The sequence below is a fragment of the Centroberyx affinis genome, unplaced genomic scaffold, assembly GCF_046629955.1.
Source record: "Centroberyx affinis isolate AG114_WGS23_722 - 3 ecotype Tasmania unplaced genomic scaffold, CSIRO-AGI_Caff_v1 ptg004184l_1, whole genome shotgun sequence".
In the NCBI taxonomy this organism is placed as follows: Eukaryota; Metazoa; Chordata; class Actinopteri; order Beryciformes; family Berycidae; genus Centroberyx; species Centroberyx affinis.
In genome coordinates, this window is record NW_027281937.1 from 33,321 (window position 1) to 51,213 (window position 17,893).

At 42.4% G+C, this 17,893-nt stretch overlaps 1 protein-coding gene across 1 annotated transcript; it reads left to right on the top strand.

Moving 5' to 3' along the window:
- Positions 1 to 714: 714 nt before the first annotated feature.
- Positions 715 to 17,500, top strand: lrguk (leucine-rich repeats and guanylate kinase domain containing). Its single transcript, XM_071542791.1, has 20 exons — positions 715 to 720; positions 1,737 to 1,838; positions 2,065 to 2,146; positions 2,400 to 2,500; positions 2,798 to 2,879; positions 3,296 to 3,420; positions 4,827 to 4,970; positions 5,479 to 5,559; positions 5,837 to 5,923; positions 6,153 to 6,259; positions 7,164 to 7,286; positions 8,161 to 8,257; positions 10,335 to 10,448; positions 11,144 to 11,345; positions 12,178 to 12,294; positions 12,416 to 12,579; positions 12,991 to 13,079; positions 13,629 to 13,688; positions 16,734 to 16,897; positions 17,310 to 17,500. Exons 1-20 carry the CDS (start codon positions 715 to 717, stop codon positions 17,498 to 17,500), a joined length of 2,238 nt encoding a protein of 745 aa, XP_071398892.1.
- The last annotated feature ends 393 nt before the right edge of the window (positions 17,501 to 17,893 follow it).

Consider the following 17,893-nt stretch of genomic DNA (forward strand, 5'->3'; position numbering starts at 1 on the left):
CAAACACCTGAGGAATGTACTTCACCTGTCAGGTGTCATGTGTTGTGTGACATTTTGACACATGAAGCGCTAAAGCATTGCATAATGGGATCAGAAAAATAAACACAGACAACATTCCACAAGAAAAGCATTCTTTTCTGTGTTGGCTTGGGCCTATATCCATGTTTATTGGACACTTGTTGACATGGTTTTAAGAGGCCCCAACTAATACTCAATGTGACACTCCCAAACCCTGTTATGAAGTCTGAATTCCTGAAGTCTGATACTAGTCCTTGAAGTCTGAATGTGTAACTGTATACAAATAGAGGCAAAAAAAAACACAGTACCCCTGGCTACCTCCCTCAACGTGCAAAAGCCTGGCATGCTGTGACAGTCAACAAGATAACTACAAGCCCCATAGTTCATTTCACCTCACACTCGCCTCATCGTTGCCTAGCGACGTGGAGGACGCTTCAAGCTAAAAGCTAGCTAGCGCGCTTGGACACAAATATTTTGAATATATTTTCGGACTAAATTCTCTTTTTTTGACTGCTTATCAAATCAGTAAGCATCCTTTGTCTTCCACCTCGACGTTTTCAGCAGGAAATAATGAAGGAAACGAGTCCACGGTTTCCTTCACTGTCGCCTACTGCTGGCTGCAATCCCCTAGGGTCAGTGACTAACAACACTCGCGTTGCAGAGGCTTCAACCTGTGTGGAAGAAGAAAACAGGGAGATGGAGGTAAGCATGACAGCTTAGCCAGTGAAAGTTTACCTATGCAGGGTGTCTGTAGAGTCCTTAAAATACTTTAAATTGGTTTATATAAAGTCAAGGCCTCAAAAGGTTTTAAATACGGCCACATGTTGCATTTGAGTCTTAAATACCAGGTTCCAGAGCTAGCTTACCTTTTTCTCGGTGCATTAACGCTAACTAACTTATAGCTAACCTTTCTAGTGAGACATTTCCCTGGTTTCGCAAACGCATATTTTACTGTTTTTGTTACACTTCGGGCTAATTGTTGGGAGTGAAAATGTTTTAAAATGTAATTTGAACTGGCATTACAAGTCTTGCTGAAACCTGTATTTCACTCTATTTGATAAATTATCTTACTGTGATAAATTTGTGATTTCCTTAGCTGTTAACTGTTGTCATGGACAAGGTGGTTGATTCTTAACAGCATAATGTGTGTGTTATTGTTGTGAGGATCATTGATGTTCTCCTTTGGTCTCTTTCACCATGAAAATGCTGTAAGGAGAGTGATTCAGTAGCCAGACTACTTGAACGTATCCATTCATTGAACAGTTTGATTAAACTTTCATATTTATTCCACATGCAACAGGTAAAGCAGGTAACCTTGTACAAGAGGTCTGTGGAGATAAAGCAGCACTGCAAGGTCACATTGCTATTATCATTGATAATTAGAAATTTGTAATGGCAGCCTAGTTGCTGTGACATAAAAGAATGTGTCTGTGCATCCTCAGCATAATCTGTGTGTGTATCTATGTGCATGTATGTGTGTGTGTGTGTGCTTGTAGGGGCAGGAAGCTGTGAGCGCAATGCCGTGCTTGTAGTGGCCTCATTCCATGTGCCTGGCAGACAAACTCTTTAAATTGTGTAATCACACTTTTATTGCAGGAAGGCTACTACACTGTTGTAAAAGCTGCAAGGGCTAAACACAATAGCTTCACTGTTCTATTACTTTACCATATATACAAAAATCCTGAGTCACCCTGAACTGTATTTCTCTATGGTAACAGAAGGATGGTGTTTTAACTGCAGAGGTGGTGACCAGCTGCCTATCTAACCTTGGAAGCTTTGGTACTGGACTGCAGCACTACTACCAGTACCTCTCTGTGCCTGTAAGACACACACAGATACACACAAACACACACCACTCGCATCTGGCATTATGGCTTAAAAGCATAATGTTTGCTATCTGATTTACCAAGACAAAGCAATCCCAGACAAATTGGCTTACCTAAAGATTGTGTCATATTGTATTGCACTTAAGTCAGGCTATTCCCTTTGCAATTTCATTTTGTGACAAATTTAATTTAGCCAAGGTTGTGTTTTTGTTTACCCCAGGGTTACAATCTGAGCGATGTCTCCATTTTATGCAATTATGTCCATGTCCAAAAGCTTGAGCTGCCACACAACAAAATCAAAGGTAAGCCTTCTAATGTTCAAATGATGGGCTATGCCTTTACAAACAGCTGCTATTATAGGCTTTTTATTTATATCAGCCTGTGACCATATTACTAACAGATTGTCAAAGATATGCACTTTATTGATGCTATTAAGGACTCATTTATTTTAATTTGAATGATAAGATGAACAATATGATTTGAATGATTTTACTTTGATGTTGCCGTCTTTCCCCTCTGATCAACCCAACTCCCTTAACGTTTGTCAACTGATAGATTTATCCTGTGTGAGCCACATGCCCTACCTCATCATCCTGGATGCTTCCCACAATGAACTCTCCGACTTCTTTGGATTCCAGCCACCCAAGAACCTGAAGGTAACGCAGGACCTTGGGCTGACAGGATAAGACAATGTTTGATTGGTGGCTTGGGTTTTACTGTATAGGGCTATTCCCATAAGATAGGCCTGGATTTCCATAGCCCATCTGTAGTCACTTTGAATATGCTTACAAGGCATTAACTGTCCTTGGATGACAGTGAACTTTACCAGTTTCAAAAATATTTCCCTTCTCTATGGATTTTGTGGAAGAAATGCTTCAAGTTAAATTCTTGATAATGTGGCTTTCATGACTTATGTTTATGCCATGGTTATGCTAATCTGTGGCTTTTTTCAGGAGGTCAATTTCTCCCACAACCATATGACAAAAATGAAGGATTTGTCAGCCTTTTCCTCTCTTTGTAAACTGGAACTGGACTGTATCCTTATTGAGAAACAGTTGAATTCATCCATGTCCACACACACTTTCTCTATCTGTCTTTATTTCTCTCTCTCTCTCTCTCTCTTTCTCTGTCAATCACACACTCTCTTTTCCAAAACCCTATGTATACATTTTTACAAAGAAATCACTATCTTAACTTTGTCATTCTATACCTTTTAAATATATAAGATATTGACTGTAAAATTGTTACCATCTTGTCAGCCAAGAACATAAGTTACCCACTATCATTCAAAAGCACCTTGATTCATCTTGATTTTGGACTATCAATCATTTTGTAAGAGTAGGCATCACTTTTTTCAAATGGTAGATATCTCATTTTGGAACAAAGCTCTTCATATATTCCTGTCTTTTTCCCTTGTGTATCATTCTTAACGTGTCCATACCTGGCCTCAGACAACAGCTTCAGCGAGATCAGTGGTCTTGAGCAGTGTTGCAGCCTCACCCATCTCAGCCTGGCTTACAACAAGATCTCCAAGATCAGTGGCCTGGACAAACTGCCTCTCATAGACCTCTGCCTTGTAGGTCCTCCTCTTGTGTGTTATTTCACATTTGGTCCGAGCACAAACTGTCACACACATGCACACACACATGCATACAAACACAGACTTATAAACCTGCATTTTAAACACGCAGCTCAGTTGTTTTCCATTCACCTTGCTGTATGCTTGCCATCACTGACATACTTCCATTTACGGTATGTCATCACTTTTCAAGATGTTGTTCCTCCATGTGTCGACTGGTATCTACACACATAGATTTGTTGTTTCTCATTCCCTGTCTTTCATCTCCTGTAAGCTCGATTTCACCTGTCTGTTTCTTTATCTATTCTCTCCTTTCCTCTTTGTCTTTCTCTCTGTTTATGTCTCTTTTCTTGGCCTTGTTTTTACATTCAGTAAAACCCTGGCCTCCTGTTCTGGAATCACCATATGGCCCAACAGCAGGCCTCTCTCACTTTCTCTCTCTCTCTCTCTCTCTCTCTCTCTCTCTCTCTCTCTCTGTCCCTCTTTCTCTCTCTTTCTCTCTCTCTCACTCTCTCTCTCTCTCTCTCTCTCTCTCCCTCTCTGTCCCTCCCTTGCTTTTGTGTGTGTGTGTGTGTGTGTGCGGCGCGCATGCGTGTATTGTCCTTTGTCAGTGTTTCCTTGTTGTCAGCAGCCATCAGTCTGGCTGTGTCCTCCGCTGTCTGTAGCTTTGCTTTGGGACCAGCTGCCGGTGTTTGAGTGAGCCTGGAAGTAGTTCAACACACACGCGCACACACACACACTCATGCACACCTTGTCCATCCAACATCCATCTAATCCCATCCCTAACCCCTTTTGCTCGCATGCTGCCTCCCCAAACAGCATGCCCCTGTCAGCCAGTCTGTTTCCCAGCCCATCACACCGCAGCCCCAGAGCTTCAAGGGACCGGCGCGGTCACCCTCCCCCGCTGATGGCAGCCCTCTGCCAGGCAACGTGCTTGGCGAGAGCAGGGTGAGGTGCAGCCAGAGGCCTGGATAACAACCTTAGTCAGTGAAAGGGAGTGAGAAGGGGGCTGGGGACGCTGGCAGGGGAGGGGAGCCTGGGTCTGGTTCTTTAGCAGGTTAGCGTGCTGTGCTAGCACCTCGCCAGCTGTTGGGCTGTCAGTCCTCACCTGTCAGGATTTAGCAGAGAGGAGCAGGCCTGCCACTCATCCCAGCACTGAGGGGGAAGAAGGTGGAGGCAGGCACCCCGCAGCTCGACCGGGGGACACTCAGTTAATTTTGATTAGTGGAACTGAAGATTGTGGAAGAGGAGGGAGAGAAGAACCAGCAGTTGGAAGCCTCTTGTGAGACAGACTGCTGCTGTTTGTGTGTGCGTGTGCAGGTGCGTGTGTGTGTGCGAATATGTTTGTACTTGCCTGCTTGCTTGTGTCCTCAGTAACGGTCTGATCTTTCCTCCCTGTCCAGAGGGGGAACCAGCTGGAGAGGATTGAAGGGTTGGAGAATCTGAGGAGCCTGCAGGTTCTGGATTTGTCTCTGAACCGCATCACCAGTCTTTCCGGCCTCCATAACCTCCACCTATTGGGCTCCATTAACCTTGAGAACAACCTGGTACTGATCAGGAACCATTTTTAGAAAGTATCTTAGAATTGGTTTACAGCAGATTTTTGTTTATCCAAATCCTGCCAGAAATTGAGGTCATTTGTAAGAATTAAATGCCAAGGTGAATTTGAATTTGGGCCTAAAACTCATTGAAAAAAAAGGAAATAGCCTGCATATGCATTTTGACATCAGAATCAGTTGATCCACCAGGTACAATTAATATACAGGAATTTTCAAAAATAAACAAACAAACATGTTTTTGTGTATGTATTGCTAATTTCATAGGCATTTAGCTGACACTCTTATCCAGTCAATCTGTTTAAGCCATCCTGCCGCTCATTATGGTTCATGTAAATGTGGTTATACTGTGCTTATGGGCCCAGAACTTTGGTTATGAAATATCCACAAAATGAAGAGGTACACCACCAACCTAGAAATCATATTTCATAGTGAGACATTGCATCAGCAAACAAAGATTCCACTGAATGAATTTATGTTCATGTTTCACTGATTTCAGATTAGTGAAATTAAGGAGTGCACACACATCCATGATCTATTCCTCCTGAGGGACCTCAATCTGCAGGGAAACCCAGTGCAGGTAACCCAATCCTACTGACCACAGACTACTACTACTATGGGAAAATTTATGCATTTTAGAAGTCCACCCCCCTGCATCTATTCTGCATGTGAACTGCAGCTAGCCTGTAAGCCCTGGGCGTTATATGATGGTTTCTATGGTTCTATGGTTTCAGCTCTGTATACTGTATTCAGTTCAACAACAGAGGAAAATGTCCTTCAAGTAAAATGAGCTCCATCACTGGGTGATCCACAACCTAATGTTGATGTAATGTATGCTATATTAATGTGACTGGTAGGAGCAGCCAGATTACAGACTGTCAATCATCTTCCTCCTCCAACACCTGACTAGACTGGACCAGGAGAAAGTCACTGCCAAGGAGAAGGTATGAATACACATAATATCTTTCACAAGGTAAACTATTTTGATCTCTATCTTGGACATCAGCACAAACAACAGCTTATCAAGGCACATTATTTTCATGTTTAATCAGGATATTAGTCTATTCCCTTTTGTCCAAAGCTAGAATGAATGCCACCAACTTAATATCGCTGTCATATTCTCCTCGGATGTGGGGTGGCGTATGACCCCAAGTTATTGACCTTAAATCCCAGGTATCATCAGTGAACAGGTATGACCCTCCTCTGGATGTGGTGGCAGCCACGGACCACATGACCCACCTGGTGTACCAGCTGATGCAGCCCCAGGTCCTCTATGATAGGTTGGTATAAATATATTGTTAAATATTGTCACTGCTGATTCGTCCAGTGCCCCGTATCTCAAAAACATGTTAGTGGTAAGATCATCTTTGTTCCATTGCATTAATGATTTAGTGTGCCATATTGGATCTTGGTACTTTTTGACTTAAGACCACCTTGTGACCAAGGTGACACAATCTGAACTCAGGAAGAAAAAGGACAAAAGAAAATAAAGGCAAAAGATTGTCTGAGGCGAGGTGCTGAAATGCTGTTTGGGAAGTGGGCCAAGGGATCTTAATATGGATGTTTACAAGCAATCACAATGTGAGGATTAGTCATAATCAAGCGCCCTCTGTAAAATAACCAACCAAGAATGTGGTTTTCAGACATAAGCAACATTTTATCTGCAGTGTTTCTATGTTGCTCATATTATCTACCACCTAAAAGAAAAAAAATGAGTTAATGCATCAGCACTTTTTTGGAAAATATCCATCATCAGCAAATAAAATGCTGCAGCTACAATCAATTCACCATTCTATACTATGCTTCTTAGAGAGAGCACATCCATATTGCCCATAAGGCTCCCGTCTGTATTGACTGTAGGAGTGGCTGACAAGCATGGAGAAGCGTGTGCTCTGGTTTCATGCTTTATTGTAATAACTAAGTCTTACTCATCTGAGAGAGAGAAGCTAAAAACTTACTGCTAAACTCATCAGAAACCTGTGTGTATGTGTGAGTGTGTGCGCATACATTTGTCTGTGTGTGTGTGTGTGTGTGTGTGTGTGTGTGTGTGTGTGTGTGTGTGTGTGTGTGTGCGTGTGTGTGTGTGTGTGTGTGTGTGTGTGTGTGTGTCTATGTGTGTGTGTGTGTCTATGTGTGTGTGTGTGTGTGTGTGTGTGTGTGTGTGTCTATGTGTGTGTGTCCTAGCAGTACCCTGCCCAGTATAGACTCTCCCTATCCTATGCTGGTGCTGACCGGTCCTCAAGCCTGTGGGAAGAGAGAGCTGGCCCACAAACTCTGTCACGAGTTCAGCGAATACTTCGCCTACGGGTCAGTCTCATACTTTTGGTACATATAACATCAGTCACATGCCTGGTGCTCAGAGGTGGTGTCAATTAAAGTTAGTCAGGTCACTTCAAAATGATAAATTAACTTCCTAAATAGATTGAATTGAAAGTGCAGCCACTCTCAACATTTGACTTCTTTAAGTAAATGGCCACCTGTTTGCATTACAATACATATTGGTGTAGCCATAGTGGTATGATGAGTAAAATAATGCCTCATATCAGCTGGCTCTTTTCTGACTTTTACATTCTGCATTAGCAAGAGCCAGTGTGGGAGACTAGCAAAAAGAAACATCAGTGTATAGTGATAAACAAGCCCACAGACAATTTTGAGTTCTAACCTAAAATGTTCTTAAGCTGTATTATCACAATGATCCTCAATTATCTATCCATCTCCACTGAATATCACTTCCCTTGTCAAGTATATCTTATGTGCTTAAAGTAATCATCTTAAAAAACCCAGGATAAGTGACCAATAGCATGCTTCCTTATTGAAAGATAGATCCATAGCCCACATACATTAAATATCGTGGCAACACATGCGTCAGTATGAAGGTCAAACTTGCATCTGCTGGTGATGGCATTTCTCTGGCTCTCACCTGGTGGTTGGTTTTATTGTCTGGAACATTCCAGGAGCCCAGGGGGCTTGTCCCGTCTCTTAGCCCCCCTACCGGCCCTCTTTAGTGGTTGCAGGCCCAGGATATTTCAAATACTTAGTCCTCGTAAATTATATGGCTGGATGTGTTACACAATGACCCAGACTCAGGTGTGTGTGTGTGTGTGTGTGTGTGTGTGTGTGTGTGTGTGTGTGTGTGTGTGTGTGTGTGTGTGTGTGTGTGTGTGTGTGTGTGTTCCCACAGAGCCTGTCACACCACAAGGGGGCCCTACTTTGGAGAGGAGGGTGGAAGTGACTACCATTTTGTCAGTGAGGAAGATTTCCAAAACTTGATTCACATGGTGTGTTACCTTTCATGAAGCTTTTGATTCATCTACAGAGCCTGGGAGTGGCCGCAGGAGAATAAAATATACATTTCGAGACCACAATTTGATTGTTTTGTGCGCACAATTTTATAATTCATGCTGAAAAATTAATTAACACATACCCACAAGTTAATTAAATGTGCATGTTTTTTAAATCTGCTCAATTTATCTCCTTGAGCAAGTTTCAAACTGATTTAACTCACTTGCCATAATTAGTTGAATTTACTTTATTGTGTTGATTTATTTAGTAGTAGTTAGTGTAATTGGCCTGATATCTTCTTGAATAAAGATATATTTAGTTGAATGAGGCTTTTGTTAAGGTATACTGGATATATTTGTTGATTAAAGTCTACTTTAGGTAAAAAACTCAGGGGATGAGTAATCAAGGCAATCCTTAACGCTTGCCATGTAAGACAATATTACTAGTAAGTAGGTTAATGGGCTCTGCCATCATCAATATGCAGACTTGAGGGATATTATAGAGCATCGGTCAAGTTATTATATGCACATGTTTTATATCTATTCACATATTTTTTTATGTAACTCAAGCTCATGTTTTATGTACCACGAAATACATCTTCCTTACAGGACGGCCCCTGCCAGGCTCCGTAGATTTCCTATGCGTGATCAGGTATCAAGTTTTTGTATTTGTGTGAATCGAAAGTAACCGTCTCTCATTAATCACTTTAGCCTTGTTGTCATACTCCTCGAAGATAACAAAAGCATCAAATCTACACTAGTCATCAAATATTGTTTAGAGTCAGAAAAATGAGTCCTGGATAGGAGGCCTGAGGTCTGGGGCACGTTTGGTTTCTCTCCCAGCTTGTCCCTCTCTTCAAGCTGCTATTATGTAAGTGTGGTGGGATGATGGATAGAGGTCTGGGTCAGGGAGTGATTTACACAGGCACGGCTTTGATGCTGGTATCGATGCCATTTGTCTGCTCCAGCAGAGGAAGTGGATCAGCTTAACTTTACTGTCTATCCCTCCCTATACTTGATTCATCCATCTATCTACTTTGTTGCCAACTTTTTAGACTATCACTCCTCTCTTTTTCTCCCCTCCTCGCCTTTCCTTCTTACTCAGGTCTTTCTCCTCATGCTCTCATCTCTCCTCTCTTCCCCTCCACTCCCCTCTCCCTCCCTCCCTCCCTCCCCCAGATGTACTGTTCTGTAACTATGTAATCATAACCTCTTGTATCCACTCCTTGTGGCTGTTCTTATACAAAATTAACCCCAATCAGCAGTCCTAAGTACTTATTATACTGTTTCACTGGGCTGTAAATACAGGGAAGATTAGCATGCTGTGTCATTTTGGCTGAGTGGTTGCCAAGTCTGATAATATGGAATCACAAGACAGCAGCCAAACTAAATCTCATATGGTTCTGCCATTCTGTGAGTGACATTGGTAAATGAGTGTTTGAATGCTTTTCTATGACTAATTTAGGTTGGATGATGCAAGCAAAGCATTTGATGAAACTTAAATTCCTGTTTGACTCAGGTCTGCAGAGGACATCTTGATATGAAGTATCAAACAGATGTGCAATTTATAGAAAATACAGACAATACTCATTTATAAGGAAATTGCAAACCATAATGCTTTGTTGGATTTTATTGCCATCAGCTGTGGGTCTGCATTCACTATAACTATCCCAAACCAAAGAACAGGTATTACATTTAAGTGTGCATGCTGTATTCCAAGCTGGGATCTGGCCATAGGCTTGTTGAGAGTGATAAATTATGCAGCTCAAATAAAACGAAGAAGATAGACAAAAGGTCAGGGGTCATGTGTGAGAAGTAACAAAGAGAGGGATTTTTGCCCTGACCACTGGGGTCAAGAGTTCAGCTTGCAGGAAGGGAAGTAACTGAGATGATTAATTTTGACAGAACAGGCTGAGGTCGTATGTGTACGTCAAGTATTATATCCACCTGAGGAGATTAATGTAGCTCATAACAGTGGTAAGATGATGAATCTGTGGTAGTAAAGTGGTCTGTGGCGATGGTACACTAAAAAGTTCTCTCATTATTTCCCCCCCAACTGGAAATTCCCCCTCAGGGTAAGTTTATCCAGACCATGCAGTATGGGGGTCATAGGTACGGCCTGACCAGGGACGCCATAGAGGATGTGGCCAGCGAAGGCCTGGCCTGCTGTGTGCATATGGAGCTAGAGGTGCGTATGGAGAACGCCTATACACAGACTTGCATGTGCAGGCTGGAGTACATCAAGCAGTCACACGTGTGTTTAATAAAATAGAGACTGGCAGAGAGACAGAGAAAGCCAAAGGAAGATAGAGAGATTTTCACCTAGCCACTAACGACCTTCGGTATGCAGTATATGTTACTGTAGATACAGTATAGTATATTGTTGCTGTCAGGTGAAAACCTTGTAATTCCAAATTTGGTGATTTTCATGTTTTAACTTAAATTGAAGGACTGCCTGGTTTTCTATAGCAATGCGTTAGATACGGTATATAACATATAGTACTGTGAAGTAAGCACGAGACAAGCATTCTTCACAAGGTCCTGAAACAGTCTTAAAATGTTTTAAATTATATTATATTAATTAATTAATTAAAATTAATTATGTTCTTTAGTCTTGAGTACAGTTTAATAAAGCATTTTAAGTCTTAAATTCAGTTTTAGAGGTCTAAAAACGTTACATTTATTCTTCCAGTGTGAAAATCATGTTCTTATGGTTCTACAGTTTTGTTCTACATTCTGAGTGGGATTAAAACGTCAAAGTGTAACCTCTCAGAGTGACAGACATCCCGTTTTCAACCCATGAACCACAGAGTGAAGCTTCCTTCTTCCTTCTCTATAGCTAACCCTCCTCCTCAAAGCCAAACTGTTTGTCTGTCCTCGCAGGGTGTGTTAAGTCTGAAGAACAGCTACTTCGAGCCTCGCTACATCCTGCTCATCCCCACCCAGGCGGAGCAGTATAGCAGGCACCTGAGAAGCCGGGGCCTCTACACCCGTACACAGATAGACACGGCAGTGGCACGTATAGAGCTCTACGCAAACACCAACAGGCAGCGGCCGGGCTTCTTCGATAACGTCATCCCCTGTGGTACGGCAAGGGGGCGTTTTGTCATTGAACTGTCATGACACTGAACTTATCCATTCATGTTGGTTGAGGGCTAAGTTATTGGTTTCAGTGTTGATTGCAGAGCTAAATAATAGCAGTTTATTAGTAGGCAGTTTTAAATTACCCCTCTCAGTGGAGATTCAAATCCAATTTAGTGATTTGCTATTGTTTCATTACAGTACAAGTGTAAATATCCACAATGAAATTACCAACAATCATCCATTTTAGCCTCTCTACTTGCTCAGGCTTTGCATATGATACATCTTAGTAGGACAAAGGAATAGGGAATTCATTGTTGCGCCGTGATTGCTCTCTTCACAGGCAATGTGTCATCTTAGTGTCTCACTAAGTCAAAAATACCCTGCATCCCCCTGGCCAAGAGCACTCTGAGTGTCATCGCTATAGCCACAGATAAATGAGCGCACTTCACTCAAACCCGTGCACTACACTTTCAATCCAATTACCACATGTATTAAGAGCACATTAGCTGCCGAATGGCTGTGTTTATCATTCCCTCATGAAAGCACTGAGACATGTTAGCTGTTTCCTTAATGAAGTGAATGTACAGGGAGCGTGGGTAACTCATCATTTTTATGCGCTGCTAGCTAGCACCTCATTACACTGAGGTCATCATCCCCATATCTTTAATTCATTAGCATTAGATGGGAGACACGTTGGCTACATTCATGAACCCATTTTTTCTGTGTGTTCTTATGTGTTAATGGGTGTAAATGCAAATGTACATTTAAGTGCACTCATGTGTTTGGTGGTTGCGTGTGTGTGTGTGTGTGTGTGTGTGTGTGTGTGTGTGTAGATGACCAGGTAGAAGCCTACCAGACACTGAGGCAGGTAGTGAAGGAGTACCTGGGGCTGGAGGAGCAGGCTGAAGGGGACCACAACACCAGAGCCTCCCCAGACCACACCTCCACAGGTGTGTTCAATCCGAGTGTCTCTGTGTTCATGTATGTGTGCTTAAGTGTGTGTGTGTGTGTGTGCGTGTGTATGTTGTGACCTTTACATACAGTATTGACATATCTATTTTTCTCTCTCAGCCTCAGGGCATCTGCCAGAGGAGAGGCCAGCTTCGGCCCCGTCTAGCAGGTCAGGATCAGACAGTAAGTCTCGCTCAGCCCCGGCCCTGGACCCATCAGACCCCTCCTACAGAAACTACTGGACCAAGCTCCAGGCACAGCTCAGCCGTCAGAAGAGCCCCGCCGTGAGTAACATGACTTCTGATGAAACATTTATTTGGTAATGCAGCCTGTCAGTGAATGCCAAAAAAATACATCTCACACATTTGCACATCTAAAGACTATCAAATTCATAAAATCAATCCCTTCCATTGATTCGCCTGCGTGTATTTACTGTAACAGAATTCTGTCTCTCTTTCTCCTCCTCATCCTCCCACTGTACATTCTGGACTCCTTCCCACTCCTCCTCTACATATCTTTCTCCCTCTCTCCACCTCACTCCCCTCCTCTTTCTAACCCCCCCATCACCTCCATATCATTCTCCCTCTCCCCTCATCTCGATCTCTCTTGCCTGCATTTCTTGCTCCCTTCTCCTGACCTTCCCACTCCTCCTCCTCTACTCCTTCTTGTTCTCTTCGACTCTCTCCCCTCCCTAGGAGCTGGCTTCCATCAGAAGGCGTGAGCAGCTGGTGAGAGAGGCTATAGTAGGGAAGAGTCCAGGGGCCTACAGCCAGCTCTTCAAAAGGTGTATAGTAGCATGCACTTCATAGTGCTCCAGTCCTTAATTCGAGTAGGCATTCACCACTAAGCCAAATTACGTGTAATTGGAGCACTTCTCCTAACTGCATTTGAATGGCCTATTTTGGGCTGCTGTTTGACCTTGATGTTGAAGTGGAAGATTATTTGCATCCAACTGTTGGCTAAGAATAGAGGTTTGTGATGTGGTGCTTTCATTTAAGTTAAATTATACCTGTCAACGACTACACTAATATGAATGAATTAAAGAATGAACAAATGAATGAATGATCAAGGAAGATGATAGGTATTGTGCCTATCATCTTCACACACACAATTTGCCAAGTCGAAATTCACCTTCTTCTGGTGGCTGCCCTTGTCAAGGAACTGGGGCTTTAGAGTCTGAGGTCTCATTGTACGTTGTGTATGCATGGGTACATGCGAACGTGTGTGTGTGTGTGTGTGTGTGTGTGTGTGTGTGTTTGAAATTGCTTTTCCATATGATTTAAACTTGTGAAGAAAAATGAATTTTTCTATGTGTTTTTTTTTTTTACCTCAGCTCTGCCCAAACTGCCTCTCAGAATCAGGATCCTGGCCCCCATTTATATGAGGACAGCAGGTAAATACACACACGCGCACACACACACACACACACACACACACACACACACACACACACAGACACACACACACACTCACAGATGCTCACAGTTTACCAATGCCCTACCCAAAAAAAGGGTAGGTACCCATTGAAAAGACACATTATTGCCAGACCTGGAGTAAGGAGAGATGGAATTGTATGTGAATAACAGATACAGATGTATTTTGAAGTTGTATTAGGTTTCACTTCATGCAGTATATGGTTTGTAAACTTCAATAGAAATAGCATTTTGAGTTATGGTGAGAGTTGTGCAAGGCTTGTTTCCCCACCTTCATGTTAGAATCCACAGGAAGTCTAGAGGTTTAATAAAACAGAGTCCCAGGCTGAAGACTGAGAAGCAGAAAACTGCTTTTGTTGTACTGTTCTTTACCTCTCTGTGCTTGTTTAACAACATATGTTCACTTTTATAGAGCTGATTTTACTGGTATGAGCCATCTGGGGACAAACCTACACACACACACACATACACAGATACACAGAGTTATAGTTACACTGACTCATAAATTCTGATTTATAGCTTTTTCTACTTTTTAACTCCCCCTGTGTATACTTAAGCTCAATAAACAGGCTTACTGCACAAGTTGGTTGCAAATATGAGTTTAATCAGTCATACATTGATGCAGTCAAGAAAAGTGTGTTTGTGTGTGCTGTGTGAGCGTGCACATGCTTGCGTGTGCATGCAAGCACACGGTATTCCCTCACCTGAACAAATTAGCAACTTATTTCATTACCTTTTCTCAAAAGTAATCTAAAGACATTTAAGATACACTAACACAAACACTGGCTTCATGTTTGTAGAAGTCAAGTTTTACCGAACTTGTTGACAATGTACATGTTCTGTCAAGGCATCGTGAGTGATACATGACCTATAGTATGTGAAGTGAGCATTACTCAGCCCTGCAGTATTTCTATAGAGGATTCCAGACATCTGTGTTGGCCTAGCTTTTATTAGGGATGTGTCTTTACTTGTGTGTCTATCTGACATATTGTAACAGAGGAGGCTGTCCTATTTCTCTGATGGGATTTTGGCATAGGCTGTGTGTGTGTGTGTGTGTGTGTGTGTGTGTGTGTTTGTGTTTCACCGCAGACATTTGACAGATCATTCTCTATTACTGGTGTCAGCTTCCATCCCACTTTTGTAGCTTAAGTGAGACAACAGAGTTGTTTCCTGGCATTGATAATGGGAGGGGTGGTTGGATCACTGTGAAACACATTGTATCAGGACATAGTCAATATTCATGGCGTGGACAAAATAACAGTAACAACACATGAAAAAGGACTTTAACTTTGAACTAAAACTAAAACACATCTACAGGCAGCTACATAGGAAAGTCATATTAAGATGAATACCAAGTCAAGTATGTGTCAGCTTTCAAAGAGGTCCAGCAATCTCCACTTTTATATGTGAGTTTTTTCAAAGCAACATGAGGTATCTAACAGAGTCCCTAAAGGGCAAAATAGTCAATGTCAGAATTGCAGGTGCATCAGTCATAAAAACGGCAAAATGATTTCATGTGGCGAGGGAGCAGTCTGTATAATCCCAACCTTGGACAAACTGCACTAGCAAAGAATATTGCAAGTTGAAAGCAGGGGATAGATGGACAATTAACAGTATTACCACAGAATTGAATCAACACCTCTGTGAGACATTCTCAACAAAAACTGTGTGCCGTGAGCTTCACAAAAATCCATACTCTGATGTAAGCAGTACAAAACTGACCACTGAGCAATGGGAAAAAAAAAATCTGAATCTTCTGGTTTGAAGAGTTGTCTTTCTTTCTTTTTTTTGTGTACCCAGACGGGTTTATGTTCGGAGAAAGCCAAAGGATTCCTCCAACACACAATGTCTGTTTCCAACTGTCTAAACATGGTGGTGGATCTGTAATAGTTTGGGCAGCGTTCTCATGGGAGTCATTAGGTCCGATGATTGCTCTGCATGGTTGTATAACGGCCAAGAAATATCAAAGGACTGGAGGCATTCCTTCTTGAAAAATGGTCCAATATCCCAAGACACACAGCTCAGGACGACAGTGGGATTGAAGCTGTTCTGGAAGCAAAGGATGGCCCTACTTCTTATTACGTACTTGATATTCATATATTGTTAAGTGTTTCTGTTATGTTGTCCACCTCCTGTAGGTCTTTGATACTGAGTGTTATTGCTATACTGATTTAATTTCTTTTTTATAACACAGCAAGCCCTAAAGCTTTTTTCCCATTGTAGTGCATGCCTTTTCCCATTTAACGCCACTTCCTCCTTTCGCTTAAGTCTTCATCATCTTCATCACACTTTTGTTCTGAAGGCATGTGAGTGATCAAATGTGTGAAATTAGTTTCAATAGAGTTTTGAGGGCATTCAATGGATCCAATGGAGGGAGAGACATTCACACTTGAAGTACAATTGCCCTATAGCTCCTAATTCTAGCACTGAGGAAGGTGTTTTGTGTGGGAAAAAACATATTTTTATATATATATCTATTCCAAAAACACAGGCATTTTAAGGGCAAATATTTAGAAAAAGCCATGGGCAGATGAGTACACTGCATACACAGTTCTGGAGAAATCTAATTTTCAAATCTCACCCAGCGGCATGGTCTTTTCGCCTTTCTAGTGATAAGAAGGGGTGGAGTTGGGAAAAGGGCAGGATAACAGATCTGCATGGGGAAGAATGCCACAAAAATAATACATCAGTAGTTCAGTACAGTAGGAAATAAACAGAGTTATCAGAAAACAAAAACTGGTAGGCATGAGGTTGGACTAGTGGTTAAAGAGACTGTCCTGTAACTGGAAGGTCCCAAGTTCAATCCCCCAAGAGCTGAAGTGTGTTCACCCCTTTTCTCTTTTGTGATTTAACTGTTTGTCCCTTCACTCAAACTCTTCTCATTACCTGACCTTCCTCTTCCCTCTTCATCTCCATCGTCTCCCTCTCTCTTTCTCCCTTTCTTTCATCTCTGGGTTCTCTTCCCTTCTTTCAATGCTTCCCCTCTCTCTCCCTGCTTCCACTAGCAGCTCAGATGAGTCCCGTACCAGTTCGGCCCTGTCTGTGCCCAGCTCAGCAGGAGCCTTCTCCGAGGCCGTCGCCCCAGGTCGAGGCTTAGACCTGGGCTCCGGACCTGCCGTGGAGCCTCTGGATATCTCTGCCCTGGGACACACCCTAGAAACACTCAAAGGTCAGAAATACATTTTTTATGATTATTTTTAGGGCATCTTTGCCAGAAAATATGCATGTAACAAAGGTGATGGTATACATATCATCCCACTAGCAACTAGGACGTCTGAGAGAGAAAATTCAGTTATCAGTTGCATCATGCCTATCCTTTCCAGTGATATGCTTTAAGTTGTTTTTTTCTGTTTTCAAAAAGGCTGTTTTTCTGCTTTTCATGCAAGTCACAGACAGTTGTAGGCCATTGCTACAAACCTCTTACAAATCATTTGAGTCTACACATGACAAATTACCGTCCATAAATCACCAAGACTGTACGTCTGAGCATAATTTAGTCAGGTTGACTCTAGTTATTTCTAGTGACCATAGATGTGCTTGTATAATGCGTCCATATCCATGCTTGTATCCATCCCTTTCAGAACAAGTGGAATCGGGCCAGACCCCTGACGCCCCTCGACCGGACACAGACCAACTATCTGCGGTCATGACTCCCTCCTCTGGACGCCCTGGATCCAACGCCAAGCCCATCCTGCCCCCCATCCCCTTCGGTCGCAAAACCCCTGTACCACCCAGCCCGGCTCCTTCAGCCAGCCCAAACCCACCAGTCTGAGAAGGAAGAGAAGAGGGTGAGGAGAGGTACAGAGGGAGGGAAGGCTTGTGAGGTTTTTGGGCATCTGACATCTAGCGACGGTGTAAATATTCACCAGTAGCCTCTACTTTTATGAATAAAGTTTATTGTAAATCGAGAACATTAACATAGAATGTGACACTGTCTTCTTTTCTATATGGTTGCTCATTCGGGATTTAAATCACATCAAAGAACATCAAATCAAATCAAATGAAAGAACATCAAAACATTTTACCTGCAAAAGGAATACCATTAATTGTCAACCACAAACCTGCATATTTGCAGCTAACTCACCACAAACTCAAACATGCATAGACTGTGGTGTGATATGCCAATGCCAAACACTTGCGGTTGGATTTCACTGTCGGCACATAC

Excerpts from the sequence above, each read along its gene's own strand:
- lrguk (XM_071542791.1), top strand. Across the intron at positions 2,501-2,797 it reads AGCCACCCAAGAACCTGAAG|GAGGTCAATTTCTCCCACAA; the intron begins GTAACGCAGGAC and ends GGCTTTTTTCAG. Across the intron at positions 5,924-6,152 it reads AAGTCACTGCCAAGGAGAAG|GTATCATCAGTGAACAGGTA; the intron begins GTATGAATACAC and ends CTTAAATCCCAG.